This window comes from Heliangelus exortis, chromosome 1 (genome assembly GCF_036169615.1).
Source record: "Heliangelus exortis chromosome 1, bHelExo1.hap1, whole genome shotgun sequence".
NCBI classification, from domain to species: domain Eukaryota; kingdom Metazoa; phylum Chordata; class Aves; order Apodiformes; family Trochilidae; genus Heliangelus; species Heliangelus exortis.
The window spans coordinates 141,290,891-141,308,541 of NC_092422.1; the positions used below are offsets into that span (position 1 = coordinate 141,290,891).

General features: G+C 40.5%; 1 protein-coding gene across 3 annotated transcripts in view; it reads left to right on the plus strand.

The window, feature by feature from the left end:
- The window catches only part of STAB2 (stabilin 2), an 85,930-nt gene that overhangs the window by 10,645 nt on the left and 57,634 nt on the right, over window positions 1–17,651 (plus strand). For 2 of the 3 annotated variants that reach the window (XM_071728357.1, XM_071728374.1), the window contains exons 6-16: window positions 2,486–2,581; window positions 2,871–2,996; window positions 5,010–5,206; window positions 6,285–6,418; window positions 11,179–11,312; window positions 12,935–13,017; window positions 13,693–13,842; window positions 15,124–15,267; window positions 16,548–16,610; window positions 16,703–16,822; window positions 17,330–17,383. In XM_071728357.1, the coding sequence (XP_071584458.1) occupies window positions 2,486–2,581; window positions 2,871–2,996; window positions 5,010–5,206; window positions 6,285–6,418; window positions 11,179–11,312; window positions 12,935–13,017; window positions 13,693–13,842; window positions 15,124–15,267; window positions 16,548–16,610; window positions 16,703–16,822; window positions 17,330–17,383 (1,301 nt within the window). The remainder of the gene's footprint in view (window positions 1–2,485; window positions 2,582–2,870; window positions 2,997–5,009; window positions 5,207–6,284; window positions 6,419–11,178; window positions 11,313–12,934; window positions 13,018–13,692; window positions 13,843–15,123; window positions 15,268–16,547; window positions 16,611–16,702; window positions 16,823–17,329; window positions 17,384–17,651) is intronic. The other variant, XM_071728366.1, reaches the window with a different exon arrangement.

A 17,651-nucleotide genomic window follows, 5' to 3' on the forward strand; every position in this document is an offset into this window, starting at 1 on the left:
CACAGTGAAATGAGAAAGGGGAGAGTTTCCCATCAAGAGCTTTTGCCTACTTCAGGGAATACAACAGGCAGGAAAAATAAGCAGCTACTCAATTCCTCATTCAGAGCAGAGCTGGATTCATCTCAGGATTATGCAGACAGTGTAGAGCTACAAAAATATCTCAGTCTTATCTTGAATACCTTTGTTACAGCCAACAGTCAAATAAATCAGGGATTAGAATCACCTGTTTCCTAATTATGCTTCCCTTAGGGGATGGTAACTGGTTACTATTTTACCCATTCCTCACCCTAAATTAGGGATTTGCATTTATTTGGTCTGCATACAGGATTTTTTTGTGGTATTGTGTGGGAATGTTTAATAAATAGTTTATAATGGCTTACAGTGTTTTGATATGGTTTTTAAATATATCTACAAACTAAAGCATCTATATTAAGGCATGAAATCCTCATGTAGCATTGAAATCAATATATCTGACTCAACAAAGGCCATTCTGAGTCAGGCCAAAAGTCCTTCTAATCTAGTATCCAATATTGGAGACCAATGATATCTGATGATCATAGAATCATAGAATTAGCTGGGTTGGAAGGGACCTCAGAGATCATCAAGTCCAACCCTTGACCCACCGGTGTGGTTGCTAGACCATGGCACTGAGTGCCACATCCAGTCTCTTTTTAAATGTCTCCAGGGATGGAGAATCCACCACCTCACCGGGCAGGAATGATAAGGAATGATAAGGGAAGAGAACAGGCAGCCAGAGATTGCATTCAAACTGTAGTGTTTGGATCCATCCTCCAGAATTTATGTACCTTGCCTCTGAGTACAATTCTGCTTTTCACGATATTATGTGCTGAGGATCTCCATAATTCTGTCATTAAGTGTGAAATAGTATTAATTTGATTTAGTTTGGGGTTTTGGCTGGTGGGTCATTCCATTGGTTGGAATACTTCTATTAGGAGAAGTGGGACACTGAGGGAGGAATCAGGGCTATGTGCACTATTTAAAATGTATATTTATCACCAGTATATATATTTGTAAAATATTTTCCAGTTTTGCCTGTTTCTTAATGATTTCTAGTATTTTATTTACCTTCCTGACCCCTGCTGGACATGAAACAGCTACATCAGAAAACTGCCTGAAAAAAAACATGTTAAGAAATACCTTTCTTAACTGGTAATAGTTCTTTATCTCTAAGGAAAACTCCTTGTTCCCTCAAGATCTACATAAAGTTACTTATGAAAAGAGTCAAAAATGGCTTCATTTGTGAGACCTTAAACCGTGTCATCCTTTCTACACTAAACCTTTTCACTGCTGTCTCAAAGACCCCTTTTCCACCAGCTGTCCACTGGATGCCAGTGTTGATACACAGAAATGTCCCTGAGCCAACATGTTCTTGAAAATAGGGTACTTGAATGAATTCAGATCATAAATGCAATTATTTTCCAAGATGGTACTGAAGGATTCAACTGCATATTAATTTAAACAACTTTTTACACTTCAGTTTGCAGATAATTGATTTCCTCCAAGTTCTCTAAACAGCTACAAATATGGCAAGTTTGAGACTCGCTGCTTTTCAGTAATACCTTAAACACTCCTCATTTTTATATTAAGACTACTAACAAAGGTAAAACATTAATATTTAGGGTAGGTGATTTGCATGAAAGCAGGATATGTTTGTAAAGGAAAGAAGACAGACTACATCACTGTGGCTTAACCACAATGTCAGTAATAGAACTCTGTACATCTGAGAGGCTTTTCCAAGTGTAACAGTACAGGGATTTTATAAAAGCATCATTACAATAACTGAAACAGATATAACTACAAAGCTTTTCAAGTATACATAAGGCTTAAGAAACGATTTATAAAGGGGGTCTCATAGTTGCCTGGACTATGAATATAGAGTCTTCCATGGATATTGCCACAGGGTTTATAACCAGAAATGGCAGAATACAGGGAGAGGAGCAGAAAAAAGCTTGAGACCTACACAGTGATTAATTATGCTTTTGAGTGAATAAATTCTGGTGCAGGGGGGAGTCACAAATCTCATGTCTTCTGGAGGTGTTTGAGAAAGAGACAAACAGAACTGAAGCAAAAATGAGCAATTTTTTATCTGCTACAAAAGTGGCTTGTGCTACATATTATATTCAATTTTGGCTCAAGACTGTATGTCAAATTGTACAACCTTTATGGTATTAGCAAATGGTCAGTTTGATGTTTATAGCTTGTGTTGTGAAGGCTTTCAGGCCCTCAGGCTATTAGCCTGTAAAAATCAGTATGTTATTTACTGATGTATGCAACTGGGAGTATTGATCTTCTCCTTAATGGAAGGAAGACTATAAATTCAGGAACTCAGCTTGGCTTTGAAAAACCATACTTTGCAATATTTAACAGTTTTTGGCCAGGACACTATCTGCCATGGCTAACCATTAACAGTATTTTTTCTGAACACCACTATTAATCAGTAAAGCCAATCCATGTCTCCCTATAGTTTGTGATTGTGTTCATGGAGTATGCAACAGTGGAATTACAGGGGATGGAAGCTGCACGTGTTTCTCTGGATACAAAGGGCTAAAGTGTGATCAACGTAAGTACATTGCTTTTTTTAATGAATTATATTCAACAGCTCTGACACAGTTAAAATTATCAAGGGCAAGCATAAAATTAATCTCAGATTAGTCACTCTTTAGCAACCAACCATACACCAAACCACAAACCCTGTGTGTGGGCTCCCACAACCCTCATCATCACTTCAGTCACCCAGAAAAATTACGACAGCAGTGGGTTGGTGATCCCTGAATCAGGAGTGTTTTGAACTGGTATACTGCAGGATGCAAGTGCAGACACAGCTTAACCTGTCACCTTCTGTCCATCAGCAATAGCTGAATGCAAGGCTTTGCAGTGCCCTGCAAACTCCAGATGTACTGCCTCAGAGGAGGATGGAAAACACCTGCAGTGCACGTGTCTGCCCAACTACCACGGGGATGGTACACAATGTAAACGTGAGTAATTTTCATGTCCACTGAGTTCTCTGGATACAACATCACTAATATTGTAGTTCAGATATTGAGTGCACATTTGAAGAAAATCTCATTATTGTCTTGACATAGTTGCTCTTGGGTTTATAGTCTGAAGCAGTCACAGGTAAACAAACTAGGTTTCTTCTGGATGAAACTAAACTCTAAAATGTGCTCCAGAATCACAGGAGTCTGACTGCTAGCAAGCTTCAGTCCATGCAAACCTACTAAAGCTAGGAAACCCCTTTGAAATGTGTGGTGTGGAAAATGGGCCACCAGTGCTTACAAATCCATTCCTATCATGTCACTCTATTTGTCAAAGTTCAACCTCATCATTTACGTCCATAAAAATCTGCAACAGCAACCAAGGGCTTATATTGATTGAGTGGCCATCATGTGGTGGCTCAGCTATGTCACTAAGAATAAACTCTACAGAGAGGCTTTCCAATTTTTTACGAAGCAAAGGTAATAGCAGCTTAGCTGGTGGTAAAAGTCTACCTTAAAGTTGTCTTTAAAGATGCCTCAGCTTGCCATTGGATGCTCAATTAACTGTATTACAAGAGTCTCTACTTACATTATGTCTTACAGCACCAGTTCTTCCTTCTAGACCAATTGCAATAAAGCAAAATTTTGTATCTGATGCTGGAAGTACTATTTAGTGAATGCTGACTTGGATCAGACCAGAAATACAATACTTCTTATCCTCTGCAGAAATTATAAATGCCTTTGTATTATACATATACCTATAGTTATTTACATTATATAATTCAACCTTCTTGGTCTTAATGAGTGCAGTCCTCTCTGAGTAGGCTTGAACAGCATCCAAGAGCAAGACATGAGAAAGTCACTCTTCAGGGAATGTGAGAGACAAAGTATTGCAGAAATTGCAGAAACTAGCAGAGAAGGAAGATGCTAGTAGCCCTGCCTCTCTTGGGTTTTGCACTGGTGCAGCCTGCATGGATGGTGTTCCTCTGTCCCAGTGCCTTTAGACACTGGGGTTATCTGTGGCTTTAGCCAGTGTCCTTTCACATGACTGGCTCAAAAGCAAAGAACAAGTAGGTCCAGCATAGCCAAGCACATAAGTGAGGATAGCAGTGGCTCCCCCAGACTCAGCTCAGAGGTGACGTGGCTTATGGTGGATAGAGCATGTGAACATTCATTTTCTTCATACTGGAACACAAGAGAAGGCTCAAAAAAGCAAAGCTGAGCATTGCCAACTCTCTCCATTGCAGATGAGAGGGGAGTAAGAGGTAAGGAGGAGAGAAGCCAGCGAGCAACACTTTTATTGTGAGTTCACACTTCAACTCACTTTTAGGTGAGTTCAGGGTCTGCCACCTTCGAGCTACAATGTGCGATTAACTGCATCCTAAACTGGACACAAAAGTATGAGAAGATTCTTCCCAAGCACTGATGGACTATGAGCAAGGACAAAGAATGCTTATGTCTTGAAAAAGAAAAGAGCTCATAGAACTAACTAGTGAGCTTCCAGTACAGTCCTGAAACTACAGCAGTGTGGAAGACACAACTAAAGTACTTGCTGGCCAGTTTTCCATACAGCTAAATGAATAACATTCTACTGTTTCATTTCTGGAAAGGAAACTGCAAATGCCTATTGTGTTGAGAAATATTTTCCGACTGATCTAACACTGCTTAGAGCTTGTACAGACCTTGTATCATCTACCTGACCTTCTCTAGTTAAAATCCACTAGAGAACAAGGAAATAGCTGTGATATTTTAATGAGCACATTACGTGTCTTAATCTGTTTATAACTCAATTTGCCAAGTGAAGAGATCATTTCTGATCAAAAGCAAACACTCGGTTGCTACGTCGGTATAAACACATTCCTCCTTTCTCTCTTCATGCTGCACAATACTTTGATTTCTGGCTGTTACGAGAAGTTGAATCTGCTCGGGCTTTGTTTGTGCCCTGGCAATTCCTTGTCTTGAATTTTAGAACTGTAGTCAATAATTCATTACCTCCATTTCTTTTTTCACAAGCTATCAACCCGTGCTCCAAAAAGGTCTGCGACCCGAATGCCGACTGCATTTACCTCGGACCAAATCAGCACGAATGTGTTTGTCGAGAAGGTTACCAAGGGGATGGCCAAGTCTGCTTACCCATAGACCCTTGCCAACAAACATATGGGAATTGCCCCGCAAAGTCCACCATCTGCATATATGATGGGCCAGGAAAGGTTAGTGTTGAACGGGTATCCCAGACATTTCCTGTATCAACTGCTTAAGAAATAGTGCTTTCCCTCCAAAAAGAACCCATGAGGGTATGGAAAGAGGCCTTGGGGATATATGTATATATATATATATATATATATATATATATATATATATCTGCTACAGTAGCTCTGCTACTACCTATGGCATGAGCACCATCATTGACCAGGTGTGAGTCCTTTTGCCTTCCCCTCCTCAGTGCAGGAATATCATGTTTCCCACTCTGAAAAATGAGAATGGAAATAATATTCTTTTTCCTGAAACATTTTACCTCAGATTTGCCTCACCATAATGCAGGCACTGAAATGAAACTTCTCACAGTTAAATTCTGTCTCTCTGACCACTGGGAGCTTACAAGACCCGTAGGCTCCTTGCACAGATACCACAGTTACATGCCTAACATTAGTGCATTTAGGAAAGAAGTAGTCTGGGGCTTGGAGGAAAACCAATGAAAGGCACTGTATAAAGACTGCATATTATACACGCTGTTGGGAACTGGCTCAGATCTCCGTGTGTAAAACTCACCAAAGAAGCAAGACTTGGGAAGACCCTGCCTGTTTTGCCTGGACACCCTGAAGAGCCAAAAAGGGACATTCTGCTGTTCAGAGTCATATGAATTGCCCCACTCAGGGGAGTCTCAGTGAGCTGCATGTGGGTGGCACACACGGGCTGGTGGGTACAATGACACTGCTGATACACCTCGCTCATCACGAGTACACTTTCACACTCATTTTAGGAGGCAGAGGGCTGTGGGAATAGAGGTTAAAAAATTGGCCTACCCACACTGGTTTTAAATGTTCTCTGGTCACAGAAGTGAATCTAAAAGGGCTTTATATGAAGGGAATTCATCTGAAAGTCAGTAGTTTTCTGGAGTGGATAAAACCTAGAAGGGAGTTGTATAAACATGGATAAACTTTATATTTGCATGTGAAATCACCAGGCAATCAACTAAGGCTTGGGAAGTGCAGTCTTTTAACCCTAGAAAGTATGTTGAAATCCTCTACATATAATTTATCTCTCCTCCCTCTCCTCTTTCTGATTTAGTCCCACTGTGAATGCAAGGAGCATTATACAAACTTTGTACCTGGGAAAGGATGCAGCATGACCAACATATGTGAAACAAACAACACCTGCCATAAAAAAGCTAAATGCTCAATGGTTGCACCAGGACAGATCATGTGAGTCTTTTTGTTCATTGAAGCTTTCATCCAGTTTCTCCCTCTTCCCCTTAGTAAACAGGCTCCTAAAATGATACCAGTGGATGAACACCTCTTGAAGTGAGCACTAGTGGTTTCTTTATCAAGGACAAATTACAAGATTTAAGAGGGTTAGGGTCAACCAGTGTTTGATTTCATCAGTCCATTTGCTAATACCTGTTAATTTTTATTTATAGAACATTCACAGGTCATTACTACACTAGTAAATAAAAAGGACAAAAATTTCTTTTCTGCTCCTCAGGGCAAGCAACATGGTCTGTCTCACAGCTGAAGTCTCTTCTTCCAAAACAGAGTAGCTGCCTTTTGGCAGTGGTCCCTGGCACACTCTGTCTCTTCAGCTGTGCCTGAGCACTGTCTGGGAAAGTGCTGTTTGCTGTGAGCCAGAAACATGCCAGGCAGCATGCTAAAAATTAATCACCATTAATTATCATGTGATAATTAATGGCACACTCTTTCTTTGGTATACTCATAGAGATACAACTATGGAATCTGACCCCCACGCTGTGAAAGCAGCACCAACCTCAGCAGATTCCTGCAACCCTCAAGTCAAGCCTATGGGAAACTGCAGAGCCCCTCGTAGAGGTTGTTTTCTGGCACCCAAATTTGCTACACTGATGTTAGAAGGAAAGTCAGTTTTAACACTGAATTTAAAGCTATCTTAATTCAAAGAATTTGGATTGCATGTTGCTATAGCCCAGTGATGGCTAATACTGGGTTTAAAGAGGTTTTAGTTTTCAGGAGCTGAGAGTTTGAATGTGAAAGGCAAGACGGGGCATTAGCTGTAAAGTGGGAATAAATTATTTATTGCACAGATCCATAGGCAGAACGTGTTCTCTCTGTAGAATATTCTTATTACTTCATCATGCATCTTTCTCTTACAGTCTTCTATCAACATCACTTTTGTGTAAGCTACTGTGCATTTCAAATAAGTTTACCTAGAACATTCCCTAGTTCATTCTAGCACACGTGACACTATTTCAACTGCACATAATATTTACTTATACTAAACTTTGTGTACTGTACTGCTACACTGCACTACATGAGTTGGAAAGTTAAAACAAAATTCCATATTATGTAATTCAGGACATCTCTTTCCTAGTTTGTCGCTGTTTCACTGTTGCAATTCAGTTGTCAACAGCTGAGGAAATTTAGAGAATTTTAGAATAGGAAAACTAAAAATTTATGACTGTTCAGAGGAAAACAAACAATCCAAATGCTTTGCACATCCCTCAATCAATGACCTTTAATGATAAAAACAGACACAGAAGAAAAAGTGGAATTCAAATACAACTAAAGCTATCTATTTGGCAAAAAAAAATGAAATTATACTGAATCATTTCCAACAAAGGAAAATCAATTTATGAAAGAGGAACTTCACAAAGAAGAACATCGATTGGTAAATGTAAGCATGCTGTATTTTTTCTGACAAGGTACAGAAACTTACTGAATTTTGGCTGTATCCCATATTTTAAATGTATTCTAGAGAGCTTGTTTGGGTAGGGTTTTTTACTTCTCCTAAACTACAAAGCTGTTGCACAGGCCACAAACCTGCATTGCTTCCTTTCTTTTGTTTTTAAACTCGGTTGTTCTGTTAGCTTTCCCCATAACAGAATCACTTCTGCTTTCTCCAGAATCAAATGATTTGTACAAGAATAAATCTCTTCTACAGACAAAGGTGTAGAAAAGACAAAAATTTAGTTTGTGAACATAATAGAGCAACCTTCCGGAAAATCAAGATGATCTCTGTTTTCTGTTTTCTTATAGATCTTCCTTGAGTGAGTGCTGACACTTTCTGTGGCATTGCTTCAGCACAGTAATTATGCCCAGCACTGCCCAGGAGATACAAAGCTTCCACTGGTATAGAATTAAATGCATATTAAACCATAACCTCCTGTAGATTCCAAGAAATCTGTCTTTCTTCTTCAAGAAGAACTAAATACAATTATTTTATTTTTAAATTCCTTCTTTTTACTGTCTTCAGTGTTAGAAACTAGCAGCTTCATAAAGCAAAACCGTTATACAAGTTTCAGATAAAATGGAGACAGAAAATTGAGCTCCCCTTTTCCAGAGAAGTACAGTCCTCTAACCCCACCAGGGCAAGCTGAAGTAGTGTCAGTTCCCATATTTTTCTTCCCTGCCTATACTATCCATGCAGCATATCATGAAAACATCAAACAGCTTAAGTTTAAATAGTCCATCAGGATTTGTGGTAAAGCTCTTCCTCTTCAGAGGTGGACAGACCTTACACAGACCTTTTGAACAGAGTGTGTTCAAAGCAAAATCAACCTACATGGCCAGATGCAGTCTGAGTGCAAACCAGACCATCCAGACAAAGAAAGAAGAGGGCTGACCATCAGAGATCCATCCTAAAAATCTAAGATCCTTTTCAGCTTTCCTTTTTACCCCTCCAGACTGACTGATCCACTCAGTCACTGGTCCTTCCCAGGCCTGGCCAGAGTAAACTACTCCACGAGAAGGGAGGAGGGGACAGACAGGTTGAAGGGTTCGATCTGGTGAAAGAGGAGCTAATTTGTAATTGCTGTGTGCTTTCCTTTGGCACCCAAATCCAAACTGTGCTACGGGACACCCACTCAGTTATAAGTAACATCGTCCTCAGAAAATAAATTTCAAACTACATCAGTATTCTTGCAGTTCATTGTGCCCCGGGAAATGACAGGAAAAAAAAAATAATAATTCTATGTTAAAATTTTATGTTCAACTACCTGTTTCTTTATGACCATTTATTAAAAAAAAAAGAAAGGTTTATTTTGAAACCTTGATCTCATTTGTGCAGTATCTCAAGGGCAATATATTTTTTTCTACTAAACTATTCCTCAGCTCCTTTGAAGCCTCAGGTTTTTTCTTCTCTGCTCAGAAGTGAAGAGGGCTATGTACAACAGTGCAGGAATATTTACCCTACCAGAACAAAACATTCAGCCCCCAGGAAGGACCTGCTCCTCTCTCCTAGCCCTAACCCCTTTAGCTGGGCTCAGCAACCATACCCCTCTACCAAAGAGAGCCTCTTAAACAGAAGAGGAGTCACCATCAGACTTCCATCCTGAAAATCTAAAATGCTTTTAGATATCTTTCTTTTACCCAGAACCAGAAGGAGTCAAAGCTTTAGCCTCTTGGCTAAAATCCCAGCATCCCTCTGATTCTACAAGCATCCCACTATGTGGAGATTTCCAAATGAGATTGGTATCATCAGGGAAACAGCTATGGTAGAGCCCATATTTGGGACACAGGAGATGATTTGGCATCAGGTTAATACTACTGTAGGGTGTGAATGGCAGATGTGTTTGTAACAACCAGCACATGCAAATTATTATGTCATTAGTTATATAAAGAACTTTCTTTGCTTGTGTGGAGTGATGTTCCTTCTCTGACCATGCTTTTGGAAAAAAATATCCATCGAGATAAACCATTAAGGATAGGGCTTATAGGAATAAAGACTTAATTAGGAGACTTAATTAGGAAAGGCACTATTAAAAGCCAAGGCTTGGCAACACATACCATATAGTTTTTTAGCCTCCTAAATATAGTTAGGGTTTTTTTCAGTGCATGCTAAAGGCTTACAAGTTTCTGCTTTAATTTTAGCACTGAAGATGAGTAAATGACTGAGCTGACATCACCAGCCAGTCTCCTAAAAGCAGCCAAGCAGCAGCTGATTTTCTGAAACAGCAAGAGAAAGAGCTGAGGTTGACAAAACCAGCAGGGACCAGCGGCCCCTGACATTGAGGCAGGCTTAAAGAGTCCAGGTTTTTAGGAAATACTAACCAACTCTCTGGGTGAATAGTAAGGTTGACACAAGGTCGAGGCACATTCAAGTCCTAGTTGCTCTTTGAAACTCACACCATTTGTACTTGTCAGAACCTAATAGCAAGGACCTGTCAATCATGTTGACAACCAACAATTTCTTCCCCACCTCTCTTGAAATGCTGAGTCTTTCCTCAGCCATAAGGTTCAGTTTTCATGAGGTGTCTTTCCCCCGTCATAGGACAGAAAATACCAGCCTGACAACAGGAGCTGTTCTTCCATAAATTTTCTTTAAATTTTGCTGTGGCTGCAACATGCTACTTGATATGCAGCCCCTCCCAAGGCAGTAAGAACACACTGCACCCACCCCAAGGCACTGCCTGTCACTTTCATGGGCATCACCACCTGAGACTGCTTTGAATCTATGTAGGACTTGGTCAAACGTACATCACTGACACCTCTCAAAGGTTTAAGTCCACAGGGGACAGCCAGTGTGTTACAAGTGAGATGCTATTTACAGTGCAGAGACAGCAGAATCATAAAGTCTACTTTTGAAAAACCATAAGGTTTTGTGCTTTAGAAAAAAATATTAAGTACCAGTATCACTGCCCAAAATGGCTGCATTACTTAAAGAGCAGGGTAACAAACAACCACTTTGCTTTGTTGAAAGGATTGACAACCCTGCCTTTCTTTTTCTACCAGTACCATGCTGCTATCACAAGGACTGATGAGTTGCCAGCATCCCCTTCATACATAACTACCACTAATCCTGCTGAGTCCCATGTAGTGGGGGGGGAGGGGCTTCACACCACCACATATAGAAGCAAAAATTAAACTAAAACGGATTGGTGCTACCCAGAAACACATTCTGAGAAGCAATAGGTAACACCTAGAGCAGGTTTAGTGAGAGCCTCACCGACACCACAGGGCATCAGTACACAACTGGAATGACATTCCCTTGGCAGGTGTACATGCCAGGGGGGCTCCGTGGGGAACGGATTCGTGTGCTACGGAAACGTCATGGAGCGCCTTCAGGAGCTGAATGCTGAAGTAGGAGGACGGTGGCAAGGCAAGCTGACATCTGCCTTATCACTCATGGGTAAGTGACTACATGCAAGCAGAGTTAGCTCCTGATGGGTGGGTGGATCTTGCCCTGCCTTCCCCCAGCACCCACAGCTGCGAGAAGGTGCCACTGACACCGTGACACCAGGCGCACGCTACTCAGCGCAGGCTCCGTCTGACTCCGTCTGACTAAAGGTGCCTGTGCTCAGCATGCTATACAGTCTGGAAGAATGTCTGAGTAGATGTGCTAAAAACATTCCTCCAGCCCTTCACACATAATTTTGTAACACCAGTGGGTTTTGCCCAACAGTGGGAATAAGTGGGATCATCCCACCTCCTCTTTCTAACTGCCCTCATTTATTTGGATAATTGAGATTTGATCTAGACTGATGCACAAAACCCACGGAAACTCATCAGGATTCCCAGCAGGGGTCCCTCTTCCCCAGTCCACAGCCATCAGCAGTGGCATTACTTTCACTGGGAAAGAGAAGAAAGGCAAGTGGAAGAGACTGTTCCCATCCACTGACTGTCTCCATCATAAAATCTTTTGAATGGGAAAGACCATTAAGATCATCAACTTCAACTGGTAACCTAGCACACTGCCGAGTCCACCACTAAACCATGTCCATTAGCACTACATCTACACATGTTTGAAATACCTCCAGGGAGGGTGACTCCAAAACTTCCTTGTGCAGCCTATTCCAGTGCCTGACAACCCTTTAGGTGAAGAATTTTTCCTAATCATAGAATGGTTTGGGTTGGAAAGGGCCTCTCCCACTAGACCCAGTTGCTCAAAGCCCCATCCAGTCATGACTTGGACACTTTCAGGGAGGGAGCAGCCACAGTGTCTCACCAGCTTCACAGAAAATATTTTCTTCCTGATGTCTAACCTAAACAATGTGCCATTTGATTTACTAACCATAATCAACAAAGATTAACCACACAGATTATTTTACACTATATTCATTCCACAGTAATGTCTTTCAAAATCTAAGAATATACGGCAGAATAATCCACGTTGTTTTGTAAAACAGCATATTAATAATATGTTCTTTGGTATGACATACCTACCATGACTGCAAAGATGTTTTTTTTATTTCTGATTCTAAACCTCTGGAAAAAGGAGTTGAATATTAGAAACATTTAATGCCTTCAGTTGCAGAATCAGTGTTCTCATACTGCTGTCTTGGAAACAAATACCACCTGAGTAGAAAATTAATGAACTTTCAGTGCATCAGCTTTTATCACCAGCTCTTGTTGTGCTGGTATTTTCACTACTAGCAGCTTATCAGCAGCTTACCTCTCACCCCACAAAAACTGAACTGATTTAAAGGAGTTGGCCATCTTCCTGTAAAGACTCAGCTCCAAAGAAACACCATTTTCATGTCCATCATGCTGGTCTGCAAGCCACAGAATCTTGGCTGCCAGTTTTGCCTCTTTCAGTGTCAAATGTACAGCAGCACCTGAATTTCACATCCCCCTCTGCCTCCCATCTTCTAACAACTTGAATTTTAGAACTTTTTATTAACTTTTAATAATCATAGATAGTGTTATTTCTTACTCTGCCCTTGCATACCTAGCACGAAGTCCCTCCCTCCAACAAGCTTTTCAATACACATTTAAACTTTTTTTTTTTTTTTCTCCCTCTCTCCTTATAAGAAAATGTCTATGAGTGGCCACTGAGTACTCTGGGACCATTTACAGTACTTGTGCCAACAAACAAGGGCCTCAAAGGTACAAATGTAAGTAAAAAACAGAGAGGGGTTTCAACTGGGAGGTTGTTAGGGGGGTGTTAGCTCCTTCATAAATCTCATCTGTGTTAAAAGTCTAATCAGAAGTTCTTTTTGCTCTAGTGTACTTCTGGATACATTTAAATCTAGTGGCCAGAGATTGTGCTTTTCCTACTTGAAAGAAAAACAGATTAATTTGGCACATCAGGGTAGAATGCAGTCATGCATCAAGGAACTTTTGGATTGCATTACATGCCCATGCTGAAGGGTTTTTCACTTAGTTGAGACAGGGGTTGAAATAAGAACTGAATTTTCAGCAGGGAAGCTTAGAGGTCACCTTTTATGTAAGGATGATAAAAAAATTATGGGTTTAGTTTAAATTAAAAAAAAATTAAGTGGCCTGATATGCAAATGGCCAGCATCCAATACCTTCCACTACAGTCAGAACAAATCTGTGGGCATCTACAGCTCATGAAGGGACATAAGGGTGTGATCTGACCTGAACTGAAATCAAGAGAGGCTTCCACTTGTTTCAGCCCCTATCACCTTGCTTCAGAAGAAAACATAGAATTTCACAGTCTAACTGGAGAGAAATAAGCATTTATCATGAGATATATATATGTATAAATATATTGGGTTTAGGTTAAATTCATATTGAAATAAATCTCTGTTCTTCTGCTCTTCTAGATAAAGGATCTTCTGAATAATAAACAGAAAGCACAGTACTTTGTGAAACTCCATGTAATTGCTGGTCAACTGAATACCAGTAGCTTGAATAATACTAATGTAATTTATACTTTGACTGGCAAGTCAGGAGAGATATCAAAGGGAGAAAAGGTAAGTGGTCTTCCAGCCTACCTCAGAACACTGCTACTCTCTGTTCTCTCTAACAAAAGGATGAAAGGACTTTCCACAGCAAAATGTCAGGTTGCAGATAGCTGTGGGATTATGAAATGCCACAGCCTTGGCCGTGCATGACAAGAAGTTTAAGTGAAACTTGAAATCTCACTGGCAAAGTTTCCACTAAAATCAGTGAAAACAAAAATTACCTTCAAAGATGAGTCACTCATGAGTGACATAGTGACCTAACACAGACCACTCTAAAAATGTTCACTAATATTAAAGTCATCTTAAATCTGCAGACACAACCAACAAGGGCTGCAGGGGATCATTAAGAGAGCCTTGATGGGGTAAGAGGGGTAAAAGCCCAGAGCTTATGCTGGAAACCTGTGTGTACTCCTCACACAGAGCAAGCAGTGACTGCACTGCAGATTCCACCTCCCACTGAACATCAGCACCCTTTGAATGATGAAGGAAATAGAAGGTTTTAACCATAAAAAATGCAGATGGCAATTCATCATGAAAAGCATGGAGTCAAGTTCATCACTATCCCATCTTACTTGATGTCAGAGTACATCATAGCAGTCTGATCCCACAGTTTTTAAAAAAATGTTCTCTACAGCTGACAGATTTGATTTTATAATCTAGAGTTATTGCTCTTGGTCAATTAAGTGTCTGTTAATGAACTGAATGTAAGTTAAGGTTGAAATCAAGTACTTCTCATGTTTTTTAACAGAGCAGGGGCATCTGAGAGATTTATTTTATTTCCTTAATGAGTACACACTCCAATTGTAACAGGAAAATACCACTGCTGTCAGGCCTGTTAGTTTCCTGCAGGCTTCAGAACTGTGCAGAATCAGCAATATTTTGTTATTTTACATATAATAATATAAGGAAATGGGTTGAAGTCCCTCAGTATTACAGGAGTTGGCCCTTTCAGTACAATCATATTTTAAACCATTTCCTGACAGACTTCTGTGACTAACAGACATCAGAGCCCTTTTAGGAACATTGCTCTTCTCACAGGGCCTGGCCCTGCTCCTCTTCTGAGATTTGATGTCCAGAAACAAAATAACATATTCCTGATCCAAACTCAAAGGAATTTTTTCCATTTCCTTGATAAGCATTGGTAACCACCTCTATCCTCCCCAGATTTAAATGGCCAAGGTGTTGGCAAAGGAAGGGGATATTGAACTTCATGCAACACTCATTCTCTCTCTGTTGTTATTTCATAATAAAGAACTCGCTGTCCATTGCTTCTATCCTGGCCTCTTTCAGGATAATCAAATAAGAATCAGAATCCAAGGAGGCAGGAGGAAAGGAAAACTTCTGCAGGGAAATATTATTGCTTCCAATGGGATTTTGCACATTATTGACAAAGCCATGGACAATGTGGAGCCAACATTTGAAAGCAGCAGAGAGGTAAGCCATAAGCTATACACATGCAATATAAACCTTTCTTTTAGGAGAGTTTTACATTAATTGAATGCAAGGGGATGGCTGACAGCAGGTAGACAAGCTGTGCTGAGCCATCGTGTGTCAACTCAGAGAAGCAACATTCAAAGTGAAAAGTAACAGACATTTGCTCTTCTGCCAAGCTGGTCCATGGATCATTTGCTTTTCACTCACTGAGTCTGGGTGGTTCTTTGGGAAACTGGCAGTCACTATCAGTGCATCTCACTGAATTCCAGAACAAAACACCAAAAGAGGGACATCTGGACAGATACTGGGCAAGACTTTCATTCAAAGCAGCAGTCCCTCTACCCAAAAGAATAATACTGTAAAGGCTTATATTTTTGGGTGCTTTGGGGGCTTGGTGCCTTGCTTAGTACACTTCCTCAAGAGTTCACTTCTTATATGGGGTTTTCTCAAGCATGTGATAGAAACATTGAATGTTTTGAGCTGCAAGGGACCTTAAATGTTACCAAGTTCCAAAACCCCTGCATGGGCAAGGACACTTCCCACTAGACCAGGTTACTCAGAGCCCCATTAAACCTGGCCTAGTGACCTTATTTCTTTGTCCTTTGTCACTGAGTATGAAGAAGAAATAACAACACTTTCTCCATACACAGGCTGTTCTGTGACCAGAGTATTTCAGGACAATAACAACCTGTAACTATAAGCCACTATAGCACAGGACAAGAGTGCTACCATATCCAGACTTGCTTAGCCTTGAGAAAAGGAGGCTGCAGAGAGCTCTTACTGCTCTCTCTAACTACCTAAGAGGAAGCTGTAGTGAGGTAGATGTCATTCTCTTCTCCTAAGTAACAAGCTATAGAACAAGAGGAAGCGGCCTCAAGTTGTGCCAGGGGAAGAACAATTTTTAGATTGTAGGAAAAATCTTCACTGAAAAGTTTGTCAGGCACTGGAAGAGGCTGCCCAGGGAAGTGGTGCAGTCACCATCCCTAAAGGTATTTAAAAGATACATAAGTGGGGTTCTTATGGACAAGTTTTAGTGGTGGACTTGGCAGTGCTGGGTTAACTGTTGTACTTTGTGAACTTAAAGGTCTTTTCCAATCAAAATGATTGTATGGTTTCAGAGATTTCCAGGTACCACCAATTACCCAAATAATAAGGAAACCCAAATATATTCAATCAGTAATAACTGAGACCCATGCAGTAATTCAAAAAGTCTGTTAATAAGAATTGGTATTTATTCCATGTTCCTGACTAAAATAAATGTTACTTCAATCTTGTTTCAGGAAACCATAATGTCACTACTTCAAGATAATGAAAGATACAGCAAATTTACATCTTTGATAGAGGTAAGGATCCAGAAGAGCAATTCCATAAATCTATTTTCAGATGTTTATCAATATTATTAAGTAATATTACTTTTACTTTTAAACCAAAACAGAAAACTGGCCTGGGAATGGATTTACAGCAGGACAACAGACCTTACACAGTCTTTGCTCCAAGTAATGAGGCTCTGAGTAATATGAAATCTGAGACTCTGGATTACCTGCTTTCTGCAGAGGTACAGTCTTTCTATAATGCAAAATATTCTTAGATAGTAGATACATATGCAGGTGTGTAGTAGGTGCATACGTAAATCATTTTCCCATGTCCATCTAGTTTAGTGTTCATTTATACTTAGTTCAACACTTAATCCATCTCTAACAATTAAAGATCAAGGTAGCACCTAGAAGAGGAATGGGATTTGGGATATCCCATCCTATGAAATGACATAAATCCCTGACACCAGGTTCTTGCTTCCCTGCTCTTGCCCAGACAGCCATGAGGCAAAGCCCCAAACTCTCATGGTAAAGCCCCAGATCCTCTCCTAGGAGGTGTCACCCTTTGCAAGGAGAAACGGAGAGAGCAGATGCCACAGGGCAGGTTCTGTGCCATGAGCTGAGCACCACCACTGACCCAGAGGTGCAGCAGCTGGTGATGCTATTCACATCCCCGTGTCCTCTCACAAGTCACAGTGGGTTTGTGTGACATATTTTGGGCTAAACCAACCTCTTTCCTGCTTTGGCAGGGTTCATGGAAGCTGCTGGAGCTGGTCCGATACCACATTGTCTCCAATACTGAGGTGAGCACGGCTACTTGACTAACGTGGGGATAGAAGAGCATTTTCAAATCTTTTTGCCACTCTGAAGGTGGAGGCTTTCCAAGAACAACCTCTAAGCAGTGCTGCACAGCAAGGCTGCATGCAAACAACAATTTCCACTTTAAAAAATATCTTTTGGTGATGAGGACTTAGCCCAAGGAGAGAGAGGGGAAAAATAAAAAAATAAAACACATATAAATACATATATATTGACATCCTGAATCTGAAACCAGCTACCTTAACCTGAAAA